Source organism: Lethenteron reissneri, chromosome 37 (genome assembly GCF_015708825.2).
Source record: "Lethenteron reissneri isolate LAM-NWPU_2019-01 chromosome 37, ASM1570882v1, whole genome shotgun sequence".
Lineage (NCBI taxonomy): Eukaryota > Metazoa > Chordata > Hyperoartia > Petromyzontiformes > Petromyzontidae > Lethenteron > Lethenteron reissneri.
Genome location: NC_083815.1, coordinates 13,460,827 through 13,488,117, shown reverse-complemented (window position 1 = coordinate 13,488,117; position 27,291 = coordinate 13,460,827). Strand labels below are relative to the sequence as shown.

The following is a 27,291-nucleotide window of genomic DNA, read 5'->3' as shown; positions in this document are numbered from 1 at the left end:
GATGCGTGAAGTTGTCCTGTCCTCTTAGCAGAAAAACACCCCCGAAGCATAATGTTTCCACCTCCATGTTTGACGGTGGGGATGGTGTTCTTTTGGTCATAGGCAGCATTCCTCCTCCTCCAAACATGGCGAGTTGAGTTGATGCCAAAGAGCTCCATTTTGGTCTCATCTGACCACAACACTTTCACCCAGTTGTCCTCTGAATCATTCAGATGTTCATTGGCAAACTTCAGACGGGCATGTATATGTGCTTTCTTGAGCAGGGGGACCTTGCGGGCGCTGCAGGATTTCAGTCCTTCACGGCGTAGTGTGTTACCAACTGTTTTCTTGGTGACTATGGTCCCAGCTGCCTTGAGATAATTGACAAGATCCTACTGTGTAGTTCTGGGCTGATTCCTCACCGTTTTCATGATCATTGCAATTCCACGAGGTGAGATCTTGCATAGAGCCCCAGGCCGAGGGAGATTGACAGTTCTTTTGTGTTTCTTCCATTTGCGAATAATCGCACCAACTGTTGTCACTTCTCACCAAGCTGCTTGGCGATGGTCTTTTAGCTCATTCCAGCCTTGTGTAGGTCTACAATCTTGTCCCTGACATCCTTGGAGAGCTCTTTGGTCTTGGCCATGGTGGAGAGTTTGGAATCTGATTGATTGATTGCTTCTGTGAACAGGTGTCTTTTATACAGGTAACAACCTGAGATTTGGAGCACTCCCTTTAAGAGTGTGCTCCTAATCTCAACTCATTACCTGTATAAAAGACACCTGAGAGCCAGAAATCTTTCTGATTGAGAGCGGGTCAAATACTTATTTCCCTCATTAAAATGCAAATAAATGTATACATTTTTTCTGTATTTTGTTGTTGTTATTCTGTATCTCACGTAAAATAAACCTACCATTAAAATTATAGACTGATCATTTCTTTGTCAGTGGGCAAATGTACAAAATCAGCAGGGGATCAAATACTTTTTTCCCTCACTGTAGTTTATAAACACGAGCAACTCTTATAACCAAGGTTACCACAAGTGTGCAATATTCATACATTATAAGCTCTGTTAACCAACTCTGTCTTGCATTTTCTACTGAACCGGTTTAATGTCTGTGAAGTTAGAGAATGCTCTGCACATTACAATTTGAAAATAATTTAAATATAACATTGTCCAAAAGTAAACCCAGACTGACTCATGCTACATTTTAACCTTCATTATATGTTGGTAAATTTACTTACGTTTGGCGTTATCTCCCATTGCACCTGATAATCGAGATTAACTGTTTTGTACATGCACATGAGACAGACACCTTTTAGAGACTGTGTGCAGTGTTATTTTAATGTAGGTTGCATGAAACGAGAAGGTGACTTGGTTCAGGTGAAGGTCGCTGTGGATATGCTCCAGCCATGGCCATGTGTGCACCAACGTGTTGTCAGTTGTGCAAGTACCCAACAGCATAGACATAACACTGTGTCGTGCTTACATTTTGTTGCCACAGGTGGATGGGCCAGGATGCCTCTGGCATGGCCCTCATGGAGACGAACCTGCTCAGTGGCTTCTTGGGTGATGAGAAAATCGCCCTAACTGACAACCTCAAGCTCGTGGAGACATCGCCAGGAAAATTCCACCTCTACTTTGTGAATGTACGTGCTCTCTGCAGACCAGCCAATCACAGTGATGTGCGACCTGACATCTTATTGTGCCTGACTAAGTTATTTGCATTTTTTAAAGCAATAATTATAGTAAACGTTTTCTTTTCCCCTTTAGCTAAATGAGAATTCAACTTGTGTGAACATCACACAGTATAGAGTTGCACCAGTGGCAAAAACAATGGAAGCATTGGTTTCAATTAGTGACTACTATGAACCAAGTAAGTACAATCAATCTCTCAAAAACGTTACATTTGCTAAAACCTACCTTTAATTTTGCAGTATGATTTATCTTCACACTACTCATCACTGTGCTCTTTAGTCAAGTTATCACACTCTTTTAACTTGAAGGGAAATTCATTGGACCAAATGTATCTTTAATACATACACACTCAGTCTCTTACTTATCCAAATAATTTTTTCAAGATCAATATCAAAATCTTAGACATTCCACAGCACGTAAGTGCATTGTATCAAGGAAATAAAACTCATGGTTCTTACCCATTCTCTATGAATGCCCTAAACGCCTGGAATTACATTTCTTGGTGAAAAATATAATGTTAAACTGTTGATTCTTTATAAGTTAATTTAATAATGAATTGCATTAATACATTGCCTTTTACAAGTTTATGAAGGTAATGTACATCATAATGAATATTATCATAAACCATTGGCCATGGCGAGGAAAAACTAACAAGTACTTCAGTTCATTGTACTTCGACATATATCCTTATTTGTTTGTTTAAGTATTATTAATACAGTAACCTTATGCATGGTGAATGTAAATCAGTGTACTTCATTGCAAGGACATTGGCGACCCCTCGTGGCCAACGATACACAACATGTGAAAACACCCCCCCCCCCCCCCATCCTGCTGTCAAATCCCAATGGTTTCAAATGTGTGGTGGCCCTCAGAATGATGTCTTATCGGCCAAAGTAGTCCCCCGCTCAAAATGAGTGAACACTTATATAAGTATTTCCGTAGCATAGTCTTCTAATTTGGGCTGTGTTGTTCAATCAGGAGGTAATCTTCCCAATCCGCTTTGCGCTGATGTGAATTATGTATGAAATCTTTTCAATTCCTCATATGATAGATAATTTGTTTTGCATTTGTCATTTTTATTATAAAGATCACGAGCAGATGAGGCTATCATGCTCTAATAAGTTCTCACCTGGTTAAACTAAATATGTATACTTTTATATGAGCTATATCTTCTGATGATGAAATCGCCAAGTATCCATTGTAATTGCTGTTTTACTTAAGTATAATTTAAATGTTGGACTTGTTAATATCATAGGATGCTGCTTTTCACATATGAATGTTTGATTGTATGGATACTTAGCTTAATGGTTTAAGTTGTATGTAGCATGATTTCACCAGAATATAAACTTTCCAGTGTAGCAATCTTAACTCCCTTTATATCATCATCTTGTGGAATATTTTCTTTAAAATTATCAGCAAACAGTAAATGTGACAAAGAGGATCCTTGATTTTTTCCTTTACCAAACTAAATACTGAATCTTGATTTGAAGCTTTCGTGACTGCAGGAATCCATACTCTGGTTCTTTCGGTAAAGTCACGTAGGTATTAAATAAAATAAATCACAACGTTTCTGGCGCAACACAAGCGTCCACCTGATGATGGACGCTTGTGTTGTGCCTGAAACGTCGTGATTTGTTTTATTTTATTTCTAACTACATGACTTTACTGAAAGAACCAAAGAGTATGTACGTTAACATTCTAATATATATTTAATGACATCCTACCAATCATAAATCCTGCTAGAGTTTGGTGAATCATTGAAGGTATTATCTTTTAAATATGCTTTGGCAATCCATGAGTAAAATATATTCATAATTCAGAGGTGTTACATTTTAGACTGAACTTTAAATGTATAATTACATATTGAAATAGTTTTATACCACCATGCAATCAAAATGTCTATAATATACTTACAGTCCACGTAAATAAATGTTAACTACTGAAGTTATATTATTTTAAAAGTATTGTTCTAACTGAGAGTGTGTTTGCCCCTCTGCCTCTTTTTTCACAATTAGGAACAAGAGTGGAGATGCAATACAAGTCTGTAAAGCTGTCTAATATGACCTTGCAGTCCTTCTGTGGTGAAACCTGCACGTTTCAAAGCAATGTACCTGCTGCTGCTATCAGCACTACTGCTGCCACCCAGACCACAGTAAAAGCTAGCGGAATTATGTCAGGTAGTGGTATGAACCCTTTTCTGTGTTTCCTGATGCCTGCTGCCTTCTGCCTTTCCTGGATGGGGCTCTGAAGAATAATCCTCTATTACTGCGGGGCCTTGAAAGCACTCGCTCACAGCTATGTTATTTGTATCCACTTCACAATGTAGTGTGTGCCTTCTAATAAAATAGAAAAATATGTAATAAAACATGAAACAAATCATATGATACTTTGTAACTGGTATGTTTCAGTTGCTAATGTATGTGTAGCCAAAGATGGTTGAGCAGGGGGTTAGGAATATCATTGTTTTGGAATACTGTTATTGGTGGTGGCTATCAACTCACATTTGACATTTTTCAGCATATAACAAGAGCACTCCTTTAAACTAACATACATAATCATGATGTTTTATAGCATTACACTCCACAAATATATAAAGGAGAAATGCACGTTAATAAACATGCACCTTATGGGCCTGTACTGATTAAAAATATCAAAACCTGAATCACTTTGTTCAACAATGATGAGATACGATTACAATATTTGCATTCTCTTTCTGTAACTGTTGCTTTTGTGTTTATATCTGTCAGTGCCATAAACATTCCTTTCAGAGCAGGTTATTGTTTAGGGAACTATGTGCACAAGATTGATAACGAGTCATTGAATTCAAGAAATAAAATTGATTGGGTGTATGTGGTATGTTTCAATGTTTATTTCTGTGCGATGGCGATGTGCACCGTTATGTTCACATTTAGGCTCGCTACTTCTAAACTTGTTTTTTGGGACTTGTGTGCATTTAGAAGAGACATAAGAATGGCTCGAGTTAAAAGCAGGTATTCAATAATGGCTGAAGTAATTTCCAATGTCCACTATATGCACGAACCCACCCTGCCCAGCGTGGTGAAGTATGGTCATATATCTTGCCCCAATGGTAGTGCAGCCTTAAACTTGGTCTTCAGTCACTTGCAACTCTGGTGCATGATGAGAGCAGGGGTTTTATAGGTGTAGGTAATGTTATGAACCTTTGGGTAACAACACGGCACCTCGATTTTACAATTTCTACATATAATGTGCATACTTTTATCTAAAGAATCAAATCTTGCTTCATGGGAAACAATTGAAATAAACTGGGTGGGATATAATTGATATCAGCAAGTGAAGAACCCCATACCTCTCTGTACTCACTGTACTATGCTAATGATCTGCTAAATGTTATTTCCAAAATTAGGATAAAATTACTGAATTTCTTAAGATGCTTTGTGCTAACAATTGGACTTTGACGTTTTGACTAGAAATGTAACTGAATGCCAATATCTAGATCTCATTCCATAAACAAAATGTTTGATATCCAAATGCATAACAAGACAAATTTGCACATGCCAGGATGTTAACCAAAGCCAACAACGGCTTCTTCCTGAAGATATTTCAAAGGAGCTTCTCTGGCCTTCCACCAGATTTCCATTCAAAATGAGTTGCTAATTGAGATATTATTTGGGTCTTTTGGTAAAGTCACGTAGATAGGTTAAAAGAAAATAACCAAAAACTACGACGTTTCAATCACAACACAAGCGTTCGTCATCAGGAAGAGGGGGTTAGCTTTTAAAGGGTTAGCTTCTAAAGGTAAACTGTTTATAAAGGTATTGGTTCTTTCGGTAAAGTCACATAGAAGGGAAATAATAAAATAATATAAATATAAAACAATACAAATTCTCACGACCTTTCTACTGCAACACAAGGAATCATCAGGTGTGAAATCTACAGCAAATTTTGATTAAAGCTTTCGTGACTGCAGGGATTCATATTCTTGGTTCTTTTTCGATTTAAAGCTTTCGTGACTGCAGGGATTCATCTTCTTGGTTCTTTCGGTAAAGTCACGTAGTAGGGAAGTAATAAAATAATAAAAATAAAACATAATAAAATCATTCTCCCGACGTTTCGGCCACAACGCAAGCAGCCGTCCTCAGGTGAAGAACATGTCTGTCGATAAGACAAGAGTCTAAATGACACATCTTAGGCTTGTAGTGTCGATTCTTGGTTCTTTCGGTAAAGTCACGTAGAAGGGAAATAATAAAATAATATAAATATTAAACAAAAAAAATTCCCTTCTACGTGACTTTACCGAAAGAACCAAGAATATAAATCCCTGCAGTCACGAAAGCTTTAAATCGAAAAATTCGACTTTAAATCTATCTAAATCTTAATATATAAAAGTCTCCGCGCGCTCGTGCTTGCGGGGGATTTGGCTCTCGGATGGTGGGCTATACGTAGAAAAACATTTGACAGGCGGCACGCCCTAAGTCCCGCAGTGGGAATAGGCTATTCCGTTTTGCCATCCGTAAACTTTAAAGTAGTTTAATTTACACATTTGTGCCATTTCTATTATTAATGATTTACTTATTGCAAGACATCGACTGTACCAACTGACGCCAATTGCGTGGGGGGGGGCTGCCAAGTGCTGCGTGTTCACTCGAGCTCACGGGGGACATTTCCTTTTACGCGTTTTACAGCCAACACATACACACATGACGCTGCAGATATTTATTCACAGTGTCATGTCCTCTTTGCCCCCCTAACACGATGCGTCCAGTTTATAGTACAGCCTCCGTAGATATAATATTTAGGTGCTTGCATACCATTATTCTTGCACGTGCGAGGGATGCTGGGGGGGGGGGGGGTAGCAGCCCAGCCCCGAGCCTGGCAATGTGCCAACTCTGCCACCTCGCCGATGTAGGCCAGGACTGGGACTACGCATGCCACAAGGCCTCAACATGGCCATGGTAAGTACAAAGTTAATTGCTTCTTACGCTAACAACTCAAGTCCATTGTTTACTATTGTTAAACACATTAGTTCACAAACATTACAATAATGTTTGCGTGCAGATCATTTATTACGTTCATTGCTTATTATTATTAAACAAATGCCTTGCCAGATATTGTGTGCAGATAACAACGCAGGTTCATTGTTTACCATTATGAAACAAGTTGACAGATGTTACAATAATTATGTTTGTGCGCACAAAAGTATTTTTAAATTTTTACGTTGCTCAATTTTCCCTTTTTTGCTGCACTTTTATGATGCTGCCACGGTCTACTGCCAGTCTGTGATTTATAGTTATTTCTTCAACACATTTCTATTCTTTCCATCGCTCACGTCACGCTATTTCATCATACGTAGTACTGCCATACTGATAGCTGTGCCATCATCGGGGATTGCTGTGCCCGTCGATGTGTGTCTTTGAGTCCATATGTGTGTGTGTGTAGAGCCATGCATGTCTTTAATTCCATGTGTGTGTCTGTCTTTTTCGAATGGACAACGCCCCATGTGTGTGTGTACGTCAAAGTGTTTATGTGTCTGTGTCAGTCCAAGTGTACGTGTCAGTCCATTTGTGTGCGTATCAGTCGGTGTGTGTGTGTGTGTGTAAGTCCATGTGTGTGTGTCTTAGTCCATATGTGTGTGTGTAAGTACATGTGTGTTTATATCAATGTGTGTGTGAGTCCACGTATTGCTGTGTGTGAGTCGGTGTGTGAGTCGCTGTATGTGTGTACATCCATATATGTGTGTGTAACTCCATCTGTGTATATCTCAAGTCGATGTCTATGTGTGACAGTCCACATGTGTATGTGTGTGTACGGCAATGTGTGTGTCACTCTATGTATGTATATGTGTAAGTCCCTGTATGTGTGTACCTCGATATGTGTGTGTAACTCCATGTGTGTGTATCTCAAGTGGATGTGTGTGTGAGTCCATGTGCGTGTGTGTTAGTCGCTGTGTGTGCATGCCTTCATGTTAGTCAGTGTAACTCCATTTTTTTGCGTGTCTGTAGGTCCATGTGTGCATCTTAGTCCATGCCTGCTCAAGGCCTATGATACCATCAGTAGGCCTCGCCTCTGGGTTGCTCTTCGTGCTTTCCGAGTCCCTGACCCACTGATCACCATCCTTAAGGACCATCATGATGGTGAGTGGCCCCACGTCTAACTACGTGGCCGTGAGTCAGAGCCATTCCCTTTACGCCTTGGGGTGCAACAGGGATGTCCTCTGGCTCCCACATTATTTAACATATATTTGGACCACGTAGTTTGTCAAGTCTTCAATGCCTGTACCCAGAGCCGAATGTAAACAAACATTCCATGACACTGCTCAAGAAACGTATTTCATTATAATTTGATATTTAATTATATCGTACTGTTTATGGATTGTATTATTTACTCGTTTCGGTGGATCTATTTATTACTTTACTTTCTTTGGTACCATTAAAATAGTGGAAATAAATCCAAAGTTCGTATTACTGAAACTTCGTACTGTAATGGGAACCGACCGACAGTTGCACCACCTCGCCCAGGCGACGCTTCTTTCGTGGGCAACTGACGTCGATGGTGACGTATGTCCAGCTCGCTAAGCGAATTGCTGTTGTGCACAAGCTTTAGTGGCCTTAAAGGCGAACTGGAAAACGGCCTCTACTGTTCATCCATCTGCGGTCAGCTTGCTTTGTACAGGCTGAGGTTTCCACGGGCAAATGGCAGCTACCATCAGAGAAAATCACCCAGGATGTGTCTGGCATCACTGTGGTACATTTACTACACTATCAAATTACTTATGCTAAGTAGGAATATATATGTTTTATGTAAGCTGTATACCATAACTATGTATAATATATTCAAGCTGTAGAATGTCAATAATTTAATAAACTTGGTTAACACCACTCCTTTTTCTAATTATGCATTTCATGCTTTTAGACAGCCTCTTTTATTTTTATACATTTGACTTTGTCACCAAATTTCAGTGTACTATGTATTACAGTGCTATATATATACATATGTAATAAAGGACTCCGTCACACGATGTTGATCTCCCGTTGGTCCTTTATTTGTGTTCGTCTTCCGCTCACCCCGCTGGCCTCCTCCTCGGTCCAGCGTCGTCTCTCCTTGCGCCCCGCGCACTCTCTATGCAGCTACTCTGCTGCCCTGTGCAACCTCGCATCCTCTGCTAGCCTCCGCTAGTCTGCAGCTACTCGGCTGCTCCGTGCAACCCCTGCACGCCCTGTGCGCCCCGCGCACTCTGCTCTCTCCTCACCCCACTGGCTGGCGCTGTCATGAGCCCCTCAGCCACCAGGCTGAGGCACGGCGACCACCCAACGTGGTCTCCCCTCTTCACTCCCTCGACTGCCCCCGATGTCTTCCTGTCTCCTCGCTATAACTTCTCCCCCACGTGACCCTGACTCCTCCCTCTCCCACGTGACCCTGACTCCTCCCTCTCGGATCGTCACATCCGACCTGCCCATTTACGCTCGCATTACACATAGAATGAATGATACATCGAAGCAGTCCCACCTTTTCACAAACTAAGGCTTTAATAAAAACAAATACAGTAAACCGTCTCTATCCGCAAAAATTACATTCTTGAAAATACTCGCGAATGCAGAATCCTTGTTCAGATGGGAAAAATGGGGTTATGTTCCTGGCATGAGTGAACATTGGGGGGGGGGGGGAAGGTACATCTTTAATAACAGTGAATACAATAAATAAATGATAAAGAACAATGTAGCTTTTTATTATTATCTTTGATGATGATTTTACAACAACGGAGGTGGTGGTAATGGTGAGCATGACTCCTCAGGAGATGCAGGTGTTTGATAACATTGCACAGTTATCATTTTAGCACTCTGGAGAGCACTAGCCTTAACACATTCTCCGATTGCTTTCGCGTTCTTTTTAATTGACCTCACAGTCGACTCATACCATAATGCATAAATGAGTCGACTGTAACTACGTATATAAAGTAAAATTGCACAGTAGTGAGTTCAGAGTGGGATCACTGGGAGACTGAGGACTAAGCGGGAATCCGAGACGGCATGCCTAATCTTCGCAGACCATTTCAAATGTAACAACATTTTGCGCGTACCTCCCCGGTGTCGGTGGTCCGGCACTACAGAGACTCACTAATACTGGAGCCCGTGTGGGTCGCAAATAGGAAATTAGTATACATCTATATATATAAAAGGGAAATTTGTGAATATGTGTGTCAAAAATGTTTAGCATACTTCCCGACATGCAACACACTTGAAATTTGGCATGTGGATTTGAAGCTTTCGTGACTGCAAGGATTCATATTCTTGGGTTTTTTCGGTAAAGTCACGTAAGTAAAAAATTTAAATTAAAACGTCGTGATTTTTCTTTAAATTTTTTACCTACGTGACTTTACCGAAAAAACCCAAGAATATTTGGCACTTTCCAGACTGTACACCATGCAACAATTATAAAAATAGACTTTTGTATTTTGGGGGGTGGGGGGGGGGGCGCAATAATGGATATATTTTGCACGGCGTGTGAGCTGTGACGTCACATCTGTGATGTCACCCGCATGCGGAAGCGTCACGCAGTGTGCCTGCTGATGTCACGCATCACCCCCCAACCCTCCAAGAGTAAAGTGCCATACAAATGTGTTGCAGGTCTAAGGCGTTCTTCGCGCAGCATTGCTTTATTATTTCAGTCGTTTACTGCCGTACACACCCTGAAAGTTGTGTGTGTCTGCTGCAAGCGCGTGTATGTGTACCTATGGACGCGCGCGCGTGTGTGTGGGGAGAGCGGTAGTGTCGTGGTTAGCGTGCTGCGTTACGAACCCGGCGACCCGAGTTCGATTCCCGCTCACGGCCACCACCGGTGACGATTATTTGAGCCGGTCCTGGGCCTCCCCTAGGTCGACTCAGCCTCAAACGAGGAACTCGTGTGGTGTGTGAACATCGCCACTGGGGTGATAAAGGCGGATGGGCGTGGTGAATCCAAGTCCCGTGCGAAGCCGGGTAGTAAAGCTAGTTTGTATATAAAGGTTTAAAATGGGCGTAGCCCAAATGTCAGCAGCCAATTTTAATGTAAGTGGTGGGCAGCGACCAGGATGGGTTTTCACACCAATCAAAGGGCTGCCCGGTAAAAAATTTGCATGATAATGTAAGATCGCAGCCTCTACGGCGGGCGCCCTGAGTTGGCTATGTTAATGTGAGATATTAGCATGTTAATGGAGATTGCAAAGCAAAAACCTCGAGCTCGGTGAGCGAGTTGGCTGTTAGGGTGAGAAATTGAACCTGTTAATGTAACATCAGAGAGCCGAAAATAACTAACATCGGAAGGTGGTAGGATGGGAACATCACAGCCAGTTATGACTTAAACTGGTTGATAACGTCCTTCCAATGATTGCTCAGTTTATGCCCATCTTCTCGATTGAAATTGTGTCTGTATATATATGGATGGCTTCATGAACGAATCTTTGTTGATAGCCAGTGGGTTTGCAAAGTACCTTAATCTTAGAGAAATAAATTACGTATATTCTAAATTGCTATTTTAAATCAGTTCATCAGTGGTCTCATTCGCAGAGTTAGTCTTGCATTAACTATTGCTGGTCAACTTGCAGATGTTTATTACTGTTAGGTATGGGTCCGAGTTTGTTGCAGAAATACATCAATATACGAAGTAGATGCGTTCCTGGAGCCTCATTCATGTATTGAAACTTCGTATATTGAATACTACTAAAATGAGCCAAGAATGTTTTCTGCGCGTGACGTCACTCCACATGAGGCCCACCCCCATGTGACGTCATTCCACATGAGGCCCACCCCCCTCATTAATATTAATGAATGGGTGGATTTTTACACTAACGCAGAGGAAGGTCGAGCTAAATTAAATAATGTATTACGCTAAGTCGCTTCAAATATGACGTTTCTATACAGAAAGTGACGGTAAAAACACAAATCTAAGCAGCACAGCGCTACATCCGTGCGTGACGTCACTGCAAAAGAGGCCCCCCCTACTTCATTAATATTCATGATCGCGTGGAAACTTACACTAACGCACAAGGTCGTGCACTCCACATGCCGCACCCCTCCCCTCATTAATAATCATGAGCGGGTGACGTCACTCCACATGCCGCCCCCCCCACCATAACCATTAGCGGGTGATGTCACTATACATGGGGCGACCCTCCCCCCCCCCCCCTCATAATAATCATGAGCTGAACAATTTTTCTATTGAATATTTCAGATTTACTGTAACATACACCCGTCCTTGGACGGGCAAAAAAGCTAGTAACTTACAACAGTACTATTAGAATGTGTTCACAGCCTTCGTAACTTACCAGGGGTGTGTTGAGCTGTCATCGAGGCATCAATTGGCATTTTTGTCTTCCTCAATTTGCGTATGGCTAACGCTACGGTTCAGGCCCTTGTAAACGAAACTGTTCCGAGTTCCCCCTGGTACACAGATGCTTGTGACCTTGCGTCTGCCGAAGCAACTAAATCTGGAAGTTACTGAGGGGGGGGGTTCTTTTAACCCCTTCTAACAGAGCGGTTTGTGGTCTCACTTTTGGTGGTGGCCCAGACGATAGGGGGGATCAGGAGCCCTTTCTTCAGGTATTGAATGCTGGGCTGGGTACCGCAGTTACACAGGCGAGTACGGTTTTGGCCCACGCGATGGCTGTGTGTTGTGGTGACCAGTGATGTGGCCGCTCAGGTCGTGGCCTCAGTAGAATGGAGAGCGTTGTTTGATGAATTATGGATGGATGCGTTATGTTCTGAAAATCCGGAGATGTCTTGGGAGCAGAGGGGCGAGTTGCGTGCACTGCTCTGGGAATTCGCGGACGTGTTTAGTAAGAGCAAGAGCAAATACGATATCGGCCGCACGTCCCTGATGCATCACCATATCGATTCTGCCCTTTTTTCTGATGCCTCGGAGAGAATGTGACCCCCCCATGGAAGACCAGTTGAATATTAATCCGAATAAAAATAGAGTCACTGCGCCGAGACTTATGCACCTTACCCTTAAGCGATTGACAAGCTGCAAATGAGAAGCTGGCAGAGCTCCGGGAATAATAATTCAATTTGTAACGTGCGCAAATTTGCAGACGTAGTGGCCGCAACTCAGAGGCGCGGAGCCAAGCTCAGAGTCGCTCAAAAGCATGATTGTAGAGGTGAGTTTTTAAGTCTCTCTTGAAGGAGGCGATTGAGATGATGCTGCGAATGTGCAGAGGGATATCGTTCCAGACTGTTGGGCTGCCACCGAGAAGCGCCGCATAGACATGACCATCCTGGATCTTGGTATCAAGAGGAGGTCGTGAGTCATGCTGCGCAGGCATGCTGAGCTGCAAGTTGTCAATAATGAAGAAAGGTACGGCGGGCAGGCGGATATGAAGGCATTGTGGCAGAGGCAGGCGGTCTTGTATGTGACCCTACTGGCGATGGGTAGCCAGTTGAGGGCACGGAGACAAGCTAGTGAGTCGAGACGGGGATGAATGTGGGCAATGACGACACGTGCTAGATTATTTTGTAGTCTTTGAAGTTTCTTTAGGTTGCCAGCAGAGGTCCGGACTAGGACGGAGTTGCAATAGTCAAGGCGAGACCCAACTATGCAGCATGTCAATGTGTTGGCAATTTCAGTAGAGATGAGAGGACGTATGTGTCTAAGAGCCTTCAGGTGAAAGTTACATGAGCTGATGATATGGTTGGTTTTACGGTTGAAGGATAAAGTTGAATCTAGAATGACACCGAGGTAGCTGAAGTGCTCGGTGAACTTGATGCTGTGACCGAAGATGTGTATGTGTGTGGGGAGTGCTGCTGAATTGAGACGTTGCTTGGTACCTAACATGATGGCCACTGACTTTTTCGGATTAAGGGCTAGGTTGTGTGCAGTGGACCATTGTTGCACGGCGGTGGTACATTACGAGAGCCTCTCGAATCCAGATGCATTGCTAGAATCAATGGCGGTGAATAGAATCGTGTCATCCGCGTATGAGTGATGCTTAACACCGAAGCTTGCAATGAGCCGGCCGATCGGGGAAGTGTAGGCTGTGAAGAGCTGTTGTTTTAGGCGATGTGGACATGCCCACCCTGACTGAAGATTGCCGGTCAGAAAGGTACGAAACTATCCACTTGAGTGCTGAGCCGCATATACCGAAGTCGGATTTCAGGAGGGAAGTAAGGAGCGAATGGTTGATGGTGTCGAAGGCTGACAAAATGTCAAGACTTACAAGTGCAACAGTTGAGCCGGAATCAATGATCGTTAAAATGTCATCGAGCACTCTAGTGAGTGCTGTTTCTGTGGAATAGTTTTGACGGTAAGCTGATTGGAAGCGGCAGTAGTTTACGGAGGAGGTGATGTGTGGTTTTAGCTGGGCGAGGGCTAGTCATTCAAGGAGTTTAGAGAGGTTCGAGAGGTTAGTGATGGGACGATAACTAGATGGGTCATCCGGATCTAGACTTGGTTTCTTTAACAAGGGAGAAACCAGGCCAGGTTTGAGGTTGGACGGAAAACACCCCGAAGAGAAGGAGGCATTTGCGATGTTCCTGATCATGATGGCGAGTTCCGGAGCACATTGCTTGAACAAGCAACCTGGGAGCACGTCGAGTGGAGATGACTTCAATTGAAGTGATTCAATTAAAGAGAAAACGTCTTTTGTAGACACCGGCTTTAGTGTAATTAGAAGAGTGTCTAGGTTAGTGCTTACAATTTTAGGTACCATGAGCGGGGTACAATGGTGCGATGTGTCGGTAGACGTGTACGAGTTTGTGACGGTGATTAGCTTGTTGGTGAAGTAAGTATTAAAAGAGGTGACAAGTTTCAGTGAGGCAAGTGGATCGCTAAGGTGAGGGACCATGGTGCTACCAGGATGTAGAAGATCTTTGAGGGTTTTTTGAATCCGGAAAACTGTGGAAACCTGGGGAGAAGGCATGGCGGCATTGCCCCCAGGAACTCTTGGGCACATCCCCTAAATTGTATACACCATGTCAGGGCCCGGTTGAGGTGAAAGAGGTCAGGAGGCCGCAGTGTGTTCAAACCCAGGTTGGTCGCAGACGTTGGTACGTCCACCCGTCGCGGCTGAAACCTTATTGCATGCCTTGCCAGGTTGTTTCATCTTTACTACCCAATGGCCGGGTGTCTGATGTGTCCGGCGAGCCCGGGCGTGTGACCGCAGAGGTTGTGCCACAGCGGATTTCTGTTCTCCTGAGGACCGACATCGGCAAACGCACGCCTCAGCTCGTCGGGCACGCCCGACACTCTGCGATATGGAGATGAAACAAACTCACATGGTGCATTAAACAGCTTTAGACGAGAGGGGTGCACAAACCAACTCCGTTTACCAAGCTGAATCGGGACACATTGCGGACACACGACCTGAACAACATCAACCGGCCCTCTCCATGGTTGCAGAAATTTGGGAGATGTGCCCACTGGCACCTGCGGACAATGCAACCAGGCCTGGTCCCCCGACGACCAATTGCACAGGGAAAGACGGGCTCCCTTGAGCCGCTCGTTGGCCAACTGTCTGGCCCGGGAGTTAACACTGGCAGCCTCCCGTGCTTCAGAAAGTTTAGCAAGAGTGAAACGAAACGAATCAGAAATTTTAGACACTTTCACGGCGGGCGCGGCTTGGAATTGCACATCAATGGGAGGATCATACTCCCTCCCATACATCAAAAAGAAGAGAGAGTAGCCGGTGGATGTATGAGGGGTCATCCTATAGGCAGCGAGAACCGCAGGAATATGCAAGTCCCAATCGACCTGTGACTCGCTGACCAGGTGATTCAACATGGAGGTCAGAGTCCAGTGTAGGCGTTCGACCATGCCATCTGTTTGCGGGTGGTACGGGGACGTGCGCACCTTTTTTGTCCCCAGAAAATCGCAAACTTCACGCAGCAGTTTGGAGAAAAAATTCTTACCCTGATCTGTCAAGAGGCGCTCAGGGGCACCCTTATCGCCTCAGTAATAGTCACAGCCAATTGATTCGGGAGCAGCCAGGCCATAGGCCAGCGTGAGAAATGCTCAACAAACTTAATTTGGAGCTTTCGTGACTGCAGAAATTATATCGAAAGAACCAAAGAATAAATACTCAACACCCACGAGCAATTATTTGTTCCCTCATGCAGAAGTGGGCAACTGACGTCGATGGTGACGTATGTCCAGCTCGCTAAGCGAATTGCTGTTGTGCACAAGCTTTAGTGGCCTTAAAGGCGAACTGGAAAACGGCCTCTACTGTTCATCCATCTGCGGTCAGCTTGCTTTGTACAGGCTGAGGTTTCCACGGGCAAATGGCAGCTACCATCAGAGAAAATCACCCAGGATGTGTCTGGCATCACTGTGGTACATTTACTACACTATCAAATTACTTATGCTAAGTAGGAATATATATGTTTTATGTAAGCTGTATACCATAACTATGTATAATATATTCAAGCTGTAGAATGTCAATAATTTAATAAACTTGGTTAACACCACTCCTTTTTCTAATTATGCATTTCATGCTTTTAGACAGCCTCTTTTATTTTTATACATTTGACTTTGTCACCAAATTTCAGTGTACTATGTATTACAGTGCTATATATATACATATGTAATAAAGGACTCCGTCACACGATGTTGATCTCCCGTTGGTCCTTTATTTGTGTTCGTCTTCCGCTCACCCCGCTGGCCTCCTCCTCGGTCCAGCGTCGTCTCTCCTTGCGCCCCGCGCACTCTCTATGCAGCTACTCTGCTGCCCTGTGCAACCTCGCATCCTCTGCTAGCCTCCGCTAGTCTGCAGCTACTCGGCTGCTCCGTGCAACCCCTGCACGCCCTGTGCGCCCCGCGCACTCTGCTCTCTCCTCACCCCACTGGCTGGCGCTGTCATGAGCCCCTCAGCCACCAGGCTGAGGCACGGCGACCACCCAACGTGGTCTCCCCTCTTCACTCCCTCGACTGCCCCCGATGTCTTCCTGTCTCCTCGCTATAACTTCTCCCCCACGTGACCCTGACTCCTCCCTCTCCCACGTGACCCTGACTCCTCCCTCTCGGATCGTCACATCCGACCTGCCCATTTACGCTCGCATTACACATAGAATGAATGATACATCGAAGCAGTCCCACCTTTTCACAAACTAAGGCTTTAATAAAAACAAATACAGTAAACCGTCTCTATCCGCAAAAATTACATTCTTGAAAATACTCGCGAATGCAGAATCCTTGTTCAGATGGGAAAAATGGGGTTATGTTCCTGGCATGAGTGAACATTGGGGGGGGGGGGGAAGGTACATCTTTAATAACAGTGAATACAATAAATAAATGATAAAGAACAATGTAGCTTTTTATTATTATCTTTGATGATGATTTTACAACAACGGAGGTGGTGGTAATGGTGAGCATGACTCCTCAGGAGATGCAGGTGTTTGATAACATTGCACAGTTCTCATTTTAGCACTCTGGAGAGCACTAGCCTTAACACATTCTCCGATTGCTTTCGCGTTCTTTTTAATTGACCTCACAGTCGGCTCATACCATAATGCATAAATGAGTCGACTGTAACTACGTATATAAAGTAAAATTGCACAGTAGTGAGTTCAGAGTGGGATCACTGGGAGACTGAGGACTAAGCGGGAATCCGAGACGGCATGCCTAATCTTCGCAGACCATTTCAAATGTAACAACATTTTGCGCGTACCTCCCCGGTGTCGGTGGTCCGGCACTACAGAGACTCACTAATACTGGAGCCCGTGTGGGTCGCAAATAGGAAATTAGTATACATCTATATATATAAAAGGGAAATTTGTGAATATGTGTGTCAAAAATGTTTAGCATACTTCCCGACATGCAACACACTTGAAATTTGGCATGTGGATTTGAAGCTTTCGTGACTGCAAGGATTCATATTCTTGGGTTTTTTCGGTAAAGTCACGTAAGTAAAAAATTAAAATTAAAACGTCGTGATTTTTCTTTAAATTTTTTACCTACGTGACTTTACCGAAAAAACCCAAGAATATTTGGCACTTTCCAGACTGTACACCATGCAACAATTATAAAAATAGACTTTTGTATTTTGGGGGGTGGGGGGGGGGCGCAATAATGGATATATTTTGCACGGCGTGTGAGCTGTGACGTCACATCTGTGATGTCACCCGCATGCGGAAGCGTCACGCAGTGTGCCTGCTGATGTCACGCATCACCCCCCAACCCTCCAAGAGTAAAGTGCCATACAAATGTGTTGCAGGTCTAAGGCGTTCTTCGCGCAGCATTGCTTTATTATTTCAGTCGTTTACTGCCGTACACACCCTGAAAGTTGTGTGTGTCTGCTGCAAGCGCGTGTATGTGTACCTATGGACGCGCGCGCGTGTGTGTGGGGAGAGCGGTAGTGTCGTGGTTAGCGTGCTGCGTTACGAACCCGGCGACCCGAGTTCGATTCCCGCTCACGGCCACCACCGGTGACGATTATTTGAGCCGGTCCTGGGCCTCCCCTAGGTCGACTCAGCCTCAAACGAGGAACTCGTGTGGTGTGTGAACATCGCCACTGGGGTGATAAAGGCGGATGGGCGTGGTGAATCCAAGTCCCGTGCGAAGCCGGGTAGTAAAGCTAGTTTGTATATAAAGGTTTAAAATGGGCGTAGCCCAAATGTCAGCAGCCAATTTTAATGTAAGTGGTGGGCAGCGACCAGGATGGGTTTTCACACCAATCAAAGGGCTGCCCGGTAAAAAATTTGCATGATAATGTAAGATCGCAGCCTCTACGGCGGGCGCCCTGAGTTGGCTATGTTAATGTGAGATATTAGCATGTTAATGGAGATTGCAAAGCAAAAACCTCGAGCTCGGTGAGCGAGTTGGCTGTTAGGGTGAGAAATTGAACCTGTTGTAACATCAGAGAGCCGAAAATAACTAACATCGGAAGGTGGTAGGATGGGAACATCACAGCCAGTTATGACTTAAACTGGTTGATAACGTCCTTCCAATGATTGCTCAGTTTATGCCCATCTTCTCGATTGAAATTGTGTCTGTATATATATGGATGGCTTCATGAACGAATCTTTGTTGATAGCCAGTGGGTTTGCAAAGTACCTTAATCTTAGAGAAATAAATTACGTATATTCTAAATTGCTATTTTAAATCAGTTCATCAGTGGTCTCATTCGCAGAGTTAGTCTTGCATTAACTATTGCTGGTCAACTTGCAGATGTTTATTACTGTTAGGTATGGGTCCGAGTTTGTTGCAGAAATACATCAATATACGAAGTAGATGCGTTCCTGGAGCCTCATTCATGTATTGAAACTTCGTATATTGAATACTACTAAAATGAGCCAAGAATGTTTTCTGCGCGTGACGTCACTCCACATGAGGCCCACCCCCATGTGACGTCATTCCACATGAGGCCCACCCCCCTCATTAATATTAATGAATGGGTGGATTTTTACACTAACGCAGAGGAAGGTCGAGCTAAATTAAATAATGTATTACGCTAAGTCGCTTCAAATATGACGTTTCTATACAGAAAGTGACGGTAAAAACACAAATCTAAGCAGCACAGCGCTACATCCGTGCGTGACGTCACTGCAAAAGAGGCCCCCCCTACTTCATTAATATTCATGATCGCGTGGAAACTTACACTAACGCACAAGGTCGTGCACTCCACATGCCGCACCCCTCCCCTCATTAATAATCATGAGCGGGTGACGTCACTCCACATGCCGCCCTCCCCACCATAACCATTAGCGGGTGATGTCACTATACATGGGGCGACCCTCCCCCCCCCCCCCCTCATAATAATCATGAGCTGAACAATTTTTCTATTGAATATTTCAGATTTACTGTAACATACACCCGTCCTTGGACGGGCAAAAAAGCTAGTAACTTACAACAGTACTATTAGAATGTGTTCACAGCCTTCGTAACTTACCAGGGGTGTGTTGAGCTGTCATCGAGGCATCAATTGGCATTTTTGTCTTCCTCAATTTGCGTATGGCTAACGCTACGGTTCAGGCCCTTGTAAACGAAACTGTTCCGAGTTCCCCCTGGTACACAGATGCTTGTGACCTTGCGTCTGCCGAAGCAACTAAATCTGGAAGTTACTGAGGGGGGGGGTTCTTTTAACCCCTTCTAACAGAGCGGTTTGTGGTCTCACTTTTGGTGGTGGCCCAGACGATAGGGGGGATCAGGAGCCCTTTCTTCAGGTATTGAATGCTGGGCTGGGTACCGCAGTTACACAGGCGAGTACGGTTTTGGCCCACGCGATGGCTGTGTGTTGTGGTGACCAGTGATGTGGCCGCTCAGGTCGTGGCCTCAGTAGAATGGAGAGCGTTGTTTGATGAATTATGGATGGATGCGTTATGTTCTGAAAATCCGGAGATGTCTTGGGAGCAGAGGGGCGAGTTGCGTGCACTGCTCTGGGAATTCGCGGACGTGTTTAGTAAGAGCAAGAGCAAATACGATATCGGCCGCACGTCCCTGATGCATCACCATATCGATTCTGCCCTTTTTTCTGATGCCTCGGAGAGAATGTGACCCCCCCATGGAAGACCAGTTGAATATTAATCCGAATAAAAATAGAGTCACTGCGCCGAGACTTATGCACCTTACCCTTAAGCGATTGACAAGCTGCAAATGAGAAGCTGGCAGAGCTCCGGGAATAATAATTCAATTTGTAACGTGCGCAAATTTGCAGACGTAGTGGCCGCAACTCAGAGGCGCGGAGCCAAGCTCAGAGTCGCTCAAAAGCATGATTGTAGAGGTGAGTTTTTAAGTCTCTCTTGAAGGAGGCGATTGAGATGATGCTGCGAATGTGCAGAGGGATATCGTTCCAGACTGTTGGGCTGCCACCGAGAAGCGGCGCATAGACATGACCATCCTGGATCTTGGTATCAAGAGGAGGTCGTGAGTCATGCTGCGCAGGCATGCTGAGCTGCAAGTTGTCAATAATGAAGAAAGGTACGGCGGGCAGGCGGATATGAAGGCATTGTGGCAGAGGCAGGCGGTCTTGTATGTGACCCTACTGGCGATGGGTAGCCAGTTGAGGGCACGGAGACAAGCTAGTGAGTCGAGACGGGGATGAATGTGGGCAATGACGACACGTGCTAGATTATTTTGTAGTCTTTGAAGTTTCTTTAGGTTGCCAGCAGAGGTCCGGACTAGGACGGAGTTGCAATAGTCAAGGCGAGACCCAACTATGCAGCATGTCAATGTGTTGGCAATTTCAGTAGAGATGAGAGGACGTATGTGTCTAAGAGCCTTCAGGTGAAAGTTACATGAGCTGATGATATGGTTGGTTTTACGGTTGAAGGATAAAGTTGAATCTAGAATGACACCGAGGTAGCTGAAGTGCTCGGTGAACTTGATGCTGTGACCGAAGATGTGTATGTGTGTGGGGAGTGCTGCTGAATTGAGACGTTGCTTGGTACCTAACATGATGGCCACTGACTTTTTCGGATTAAGGGCTAGGTTGTGTGCAGTGGACCATTGTTGCACGGCGGTGGTACATTACGAGAGCCTCTCGAATCCAGATGCATTGCTAGAATCAATGGCGGTGAATAGAATCGTGTCATCCGCGTATGAGTGATGCTTAACACCGAAGCTTGCAATGAGCCGGCCGATCGGGGAAGTGTAGGCTGTGAAGAGCTGTTGTTTTAGGCGATGTGGACATGCCCACCCTGACTGAAGATTGCCGGTCAGAAAGGTACGAAACTATCCACTTGAGTGCTGAGCCGCATATACCGAAGTCGGATTTCAGGAGGGAAGTAAGGAGCGAATGGTTGATGGTGTCGAAGGCTGACAAAATGTCAAGACTTACAAGTGCAACAGTTGAGCCGGAATCAATGATCGTTAAAATGTCATCGAGCACTCTAGTGAGTGCTGTTTCTGTGGAATAGTTTTGACGGTAAGCTGATTGGAAGCGGCAGTAGTTTACGGAGGAGGTGATGTGTGGTTTTAGCTGGGCGAGGGCTAGTCATTCAAGGAGTTTAGAGAGGTTCGAGAGGTTAGTGATGGGACGATAACTAGATGGGTCATCCGGATCTAGACTTGGTTTCTTTAACAAGGGAGAAACCAGGCCAGGTTTGAGGTTGGACGGAAAACACCCCGAAGAGAAGGAGGCATTTGCGATGTTCCTGATCATGATGGCGAGTTCCGGAGCACATTGCTTGAACAAGCAACCTGGGAGCACGTCGAGTGGAGATGACTTCAATTGAAGTGATTCAATTAAAGAGAAAACGTCTTTTGTAGACACCGGCTTTAGTGTAATTAGAAGAGTGTCTAGGTTAGTGCTTACAATTTTAGGTACCATGAGCGGGGTACAATGGTGCGATGTGTCGGTAGACGTGTACGAGTTTGTGACGGTGATTAGCTTGTTGGTGAAGTAAGTATTAAAAGAGGTGACAAGTTTCAGTGAGGCAAGTGGATCGCTAAGGTGAGGGACCATGGTGCTACCAGGATGTAGAAGATCTTTGAGGGTTTTTTGAATCCGGAAAACTGTGGAAACCTGGGGAGAAGGCATGGCGGCATTGCCCCCAGGAACTCTTGGGCACATCCCCTAAATTGTATACACCATGTCAGGGCCCGGTTGAGGTGAAAGAGGTCAGGAGGCCGCAGTGTGTTCAAACCCAGGTTGGTCGCAGACGTTGGTACGTCCACCCGTCGCGGCTGAAACCTTATTGCATGCCTTGCCAGGTTGTTTCATCTTTACTACCCAATGGCCGGGTGTCTGATGTGTCCGGCGAGCCCGGGCGTGTGACCGCAGAGGTTGTGCCACAGCGGATTTCTGTTCTCCTGAGGACCGACATCGGCAAACGCACGCCTCAGCTCGTCGGGCACGCCCGACACTCTGCGATATGGAGATGAAACAAACTCACATGGTGCATTAAACAGCTTTAGACGAGAGGGGTGCACAAACCAACTCCGTTTACCAAGCTGAATCGGGACACATTGCGGACACACGACCTGAACAACATCAACCGGCCCTCTCCATGGTTGCAGAAATTTGGGAGATGTGCCCACTGGCACCTGCGGACAATGCAACCAGGCCTGGTCCCCCGACGACCAATTGCACAGGGAAAGACGGGCTCCCTTGAGCCGCTCGTTGGCCAACTGTCTGGCCCGGGAGTTAACACTGGCAGCCTCCCGTGCTTCAGAAAGTTTAGCAAGAGTGAAACGAAACGAATCAGAAATTTTAGACACTTTCACGGCGGGCGCGGCTTGGAATTGCACATCAATGGGAGGATCATACTCCCTCCCATACATCAAAAAGAAGAGAGAGTAGCCGGTGGATGTATGAGGGGTCATCCTATAGGCAGCGAGAACCGCAGGAATATGCAAGTCCCAATCGACCTGTGACTCGCTGACCAGGTGATTCAACATGGAGGTCAGAGTCCAGTGTAGGCGTTCGACCATGCCATCTGTTTGCGGGTGGTACGGGGACGTGCGCACCTTTTTTGTCCCCAGAAAATCGCAAACTTCACGCAGCAGTTTGGAGAAAAAATTCTTACCCTGATCTGTCAAGAGGCGCTCAGGGGCACCCTTATCGCCTCAGTAATAGTCACAGCCAATTGATTCGGGAGCAGCCAGGCCATAGGCCAGCGTGAGAAATGCTCAACAAACTTAATTTGGAGCTTTCGTGACTGCAGAAATTATATCGAAAGAACCAAAGAATAAATACTCAACACCCACGAGCAATTATTTGTTCCCTCATGCAGAAGTAGGAAATGGCCCGAGAATGTTGAGGACAACTATTTCGTTAATTCGCGACACCTGAATGGGTTGCAGCGGAGGGCAACAAGATCTCGCTGGCGGCTTCTTCCGGGCACATGGTACGCAGCCCTTAAGCAGATTTTCAACATCAGAGGCCATGGCCGGCCAGTAAAAATCGAATTTAAGCGCGGTCAGCGTCTTTTGCACACCGAGATGTAACAGACATTTATGCACAGCCCATACAACCTCACCAGGCATGGCGGTAGGGACAACAATAGCTTAACGGCGCAATCCTCCATCCTAGTACATGAGCAGCCTGCCCCGCAAAACAAACAAGGCGACACCTCGCGGAGACGCGTTTCCGGCGGTCTCTTTGACTCGCCGGCGTAACTAATGGAAAGACGCGTCCTCCACCTGCAACCGTCCCCACACCTCGTAGTCCAACCCAATAACCGCATCCCGTGCGGCAGGGACGTCGCCGACCCGCCCATCGTGTCCGCGGCAGACGCAACGAGAGGGGAGGGGGAGACCAAGTCGGCCGGTTTACAATGACCGGAGCCCGAAAAACAAGCACACTCCCCGCCCACTGGCAATCGTGATAGGGCGTCGGCGTTCATATGGTGAGAACCTTTACGATACGTAACTCGGAACAAGAAATACAGCGTGACAATTGACCTGAGGGCTGATCCACATGCAGCGAGTATTGGAGCGCCGCGTGATGGGAGCACACCTCAAAATGTCTACCGTACAAATAGGGATGATATTGCTATGAAAAAACTACAATGGCCAATTATTCCCGGTGCGTTACACAGTACCGCTGCTTGGCCGGAGACAGCACCCTGCTACCATATGCGACCACGTGCTGCACACCATTGACAACCTGGGATAATACCACTCCTATGTCGGTATGACTGGCAATCGTATCCAACACGAACGGCAATGAAAAATCGGGATAGCGCAGGGGAAGGGCGTTAACCAGCCCATCACGAATAGAGCAGAACACGGCTTCATCCTCCTACCCCCAATGAAATTGTAGGCCTTTAGCTGTCAATGCATGAAGACGTTTTGCAATAGATACGAATCCCACTACAAATCGGCAATAATATAACGCAAAGCTGATAAAACTGCGCACCTCGCTGGCCGAGATGGAGATCGGCCACGTCCGTACGCAAGCAGTTTTCTCCGGGTCCCTTGTGATGCCCAATTCGCTAACTATATTACCCAAGTATCGAACCGATTTTTTAAGTAGGTGATATTTATGGGGTTTAAATTTCAGGTTGGCCGCACACATCTTAACGAAAACAGCCCGCAGACGATCCAAATGTTCATCAAACGTACGACCAAAGAAAATCACGTCGTCCAAATATATTAGGCACGAATCCCACTGGAGGCCTGCTAAAACCAGCTCCCTTAGATGCTGAAAGGTGGCCGGCGCGGAGTGGAGCCCCATCGGAAGCCAGTTAAACTCAAACAAGCCTTGTGGCGTCCGAAAATCCGTCTTGGGTTTTGAAGCCTCATCAAGCGGCAACTGCCAAAATCCTGATAGGAGGTCAAGGGTGTAAAAGAACCGCGTGTCCGACAAAGCGTCCAGCGAATTGTCCATATGAGGCAAGGGGTATGCATCCGTGATGAAAACCTTGTTAAGCTTGCAGAAATCAACACAAAATTGCAACCTGCCATCGTGCTTTTTAACAAGCACGATTGGAGCACCCCATGGGCTGGTGGATGGTGAGATGATGGCTGCAGCCAACATCTCATCAACTGCTGCATGAACATGTTCCTTTTCGGATTCTGCCGAATTGGGGCGGCATCGCGTATCAATATGGTGGCTCAAAAGGGACATGTGACCAATATATAATGTACTTTTACTAAAAATGTCGGACAATTCCCGCAGGAGCGCTCTCAGCTTCCCCATTTGTCCCGTGGATAAATCGCCGCATTCAGAGCAAAGCTTATCAATCCAACCCTCATCCACATCCCGAGGTCCGTTAGCCCGTATGCCGACCCCGACACTCACGACATCCTTCTCCAGACACGCCAGAGACGCATGCGCAAGCACGGTACCCTCCTGAATGACTATCGTGTCCGACCTGGTATTAAGGACTTGAATGAAAGGATCCTGGTCCTGGGACACCAACGTCTGAGCTGCCACGAGTAACATCCTCTGATTAAGTTTATTTGAGGGATCCAACACAATACCGTCCCCCACAGCGCGCACATCGAGCGGTTTACGCAATTGGAGGGGCACCAACATTTTCGCGTCGGGCAGAAGCCACACTGTTCGGCATGCAAGCACTTGCACCGTAGCGTTAGCAGAACTCAAGCGGGTCGGAGACGGGAGAAATGACATACGCCGTCCCGACGGCAATTCCAAGCAGCCCTGAAATTTTCAGGGTCATCTTGCTGAGGAAATCAGTCCCGAGTAAACACAGCACAGCTAGGGCTGTAGAAACCATCACATAGCCCGAAAATTTAACATGGGCGATATGCAATTCAGCAGTTATCCGACCGATTATCCCCAATGTTCCACCATTGGCGGAAAAACACGCTCCTGGGGGGAAAAATATTATAAATTAGATCAGAAATAATGGTTGAAGACGTGCTGGTGTCAACTAGCATACGAATTTCAACCCCCTTGATGAACCCAAGCACAGTCGACGATCCCACAGTCGCTGCAACCACTCGATGCGCCAGCTCCGACCACTGATCTAGTCGGAGCGGGCGCGTGTCACGACCATGCACCGACTCCCCCCAAAACTGCGTGCGACCCCGACGCAAATTGAACCCTCCCCATGGGTGAAGTGAACCCCGGGGCCGAGTGTGGAGTGCACCACGATTCGCCTTACGAAGCAGGGAGTGGTAGGAAGGCGGACGTCCTGGGGGCCGCCATCGAGGAACCCGACAGTCCGATTGGACGTACCCCAGCAGGCCGCAGTTGTAGCAGACGACCCATCCACTGCAGGACTGGGATGATGCAGACCTCGCCCGCCACCAGTCGTCCCGCCGCCGATCGCTGTCACCCCGATGATTGCCGCTCCACTGGTGCAATGAGCATGTAGGAGCAGGCTCCGCATCTGTGTGGGCCACCGGCTCTGTGGAGGACGTGGCGCATGCCACCAATACCCTGTCACACTGTAGGGTCTACTGCGCCTGTATGCACCTGGCGATCCTAAGTGAAGACACTTCATCGTCCTCGGCGGGGAGTACAGTATGGAGGTCTTTTGCGACTACCAACATCTTATCGAGGACCAAGGCGTCAAGACCGTCGTGGTCCATCTTAGGGAATGCGGCCTTCGCTAGTGCCAAGAGCGCACTACGGAAAGCGAGAGCCGACTCACCCTCCCCTTTTCGTCTTACGGCGAACTTCTGGCAGGTGTTCAATGGAGGCTCGAAGACAGCGGCCATCTGGTCAAACGCCTGCGTGAGGGTGGATCTCTTGGACGGCGGAATGGCAAGGAATGCCGCCAAGGCGTCATCATCGAGAGCGGCGGGTAGTGCTTTCAGCGCCTCTGCCTCCGTCTATCCTGCCAAGTCGGTATTGGTGAAGAATCGCCGCTTAAACACCACCCAGTCGCCACTGGCGGCAACAAATTATTTAATGAAAGGCAGTTGACGGCGGAGCGATGGGATATCAATCGACGAGAACGTCCCCGCTTCAAGCTTGGTGGGCTCCGCGCCCCGCACCGTTGGTAAAATGGTGGTTGCGAGCGCGGCTGCATCGACGACGCTCCCCCCTTCACTGCCGAATACAGGGAAGGTATCTCGGTGAGGATCGAGGACGCCGCCTGAAGGAGGTTAGCAAGACGACTGTGCACATCCTTGAGGAGTGCCTCCAACGATGGCGAGGATCCGTGCGGTCTGACTGCACTCTACTCCGCTGGCAGCGCCTCCGCTCTTTCCTCGGCAGTCCTGGGCGGAATCAGCTCCTCGTCGTCTTCGTTGTCCGACACCCATACACGAACTCTGTGACGCGTAGACATGACTGTCTTACAATAGCTGTAACT

General features: G+C 46.2%; 1 protein-coding gene across 2 annotated transcripts in view; it reads left to right on the top strand.

The window, feature by feature from the left end:
- Positions 1-4,527, top strand: part of LOC133351355 (CD109 antigen-like) — a 92,389-nt gene extending 87,862 nt beyond the window's left edge. For both annotated transcript variants that reach the window (XM_061566489.1, XM_061566490.1), the window contains exons 32-34: positions 1,485-1,629; positions 1,754-1,856; positions 3,694-4,527. In XM_061566489.1, coding sequence (XP_061422473.1) covers positions 1,485-1,629; positions 1,754-1,856; positions 3,694-3,926 — 481 coding nt within the window. In that variant the 3' untranslated portion in view covers positions 3,927-4,527. The remainder of the gene's footprint in view (positions 1-1,484; positions 1,630-1,753; positions 1,857-3,693) is intronic.
- Positions 4,528-27,291: the final 22,764 nt, after the last annotated feature.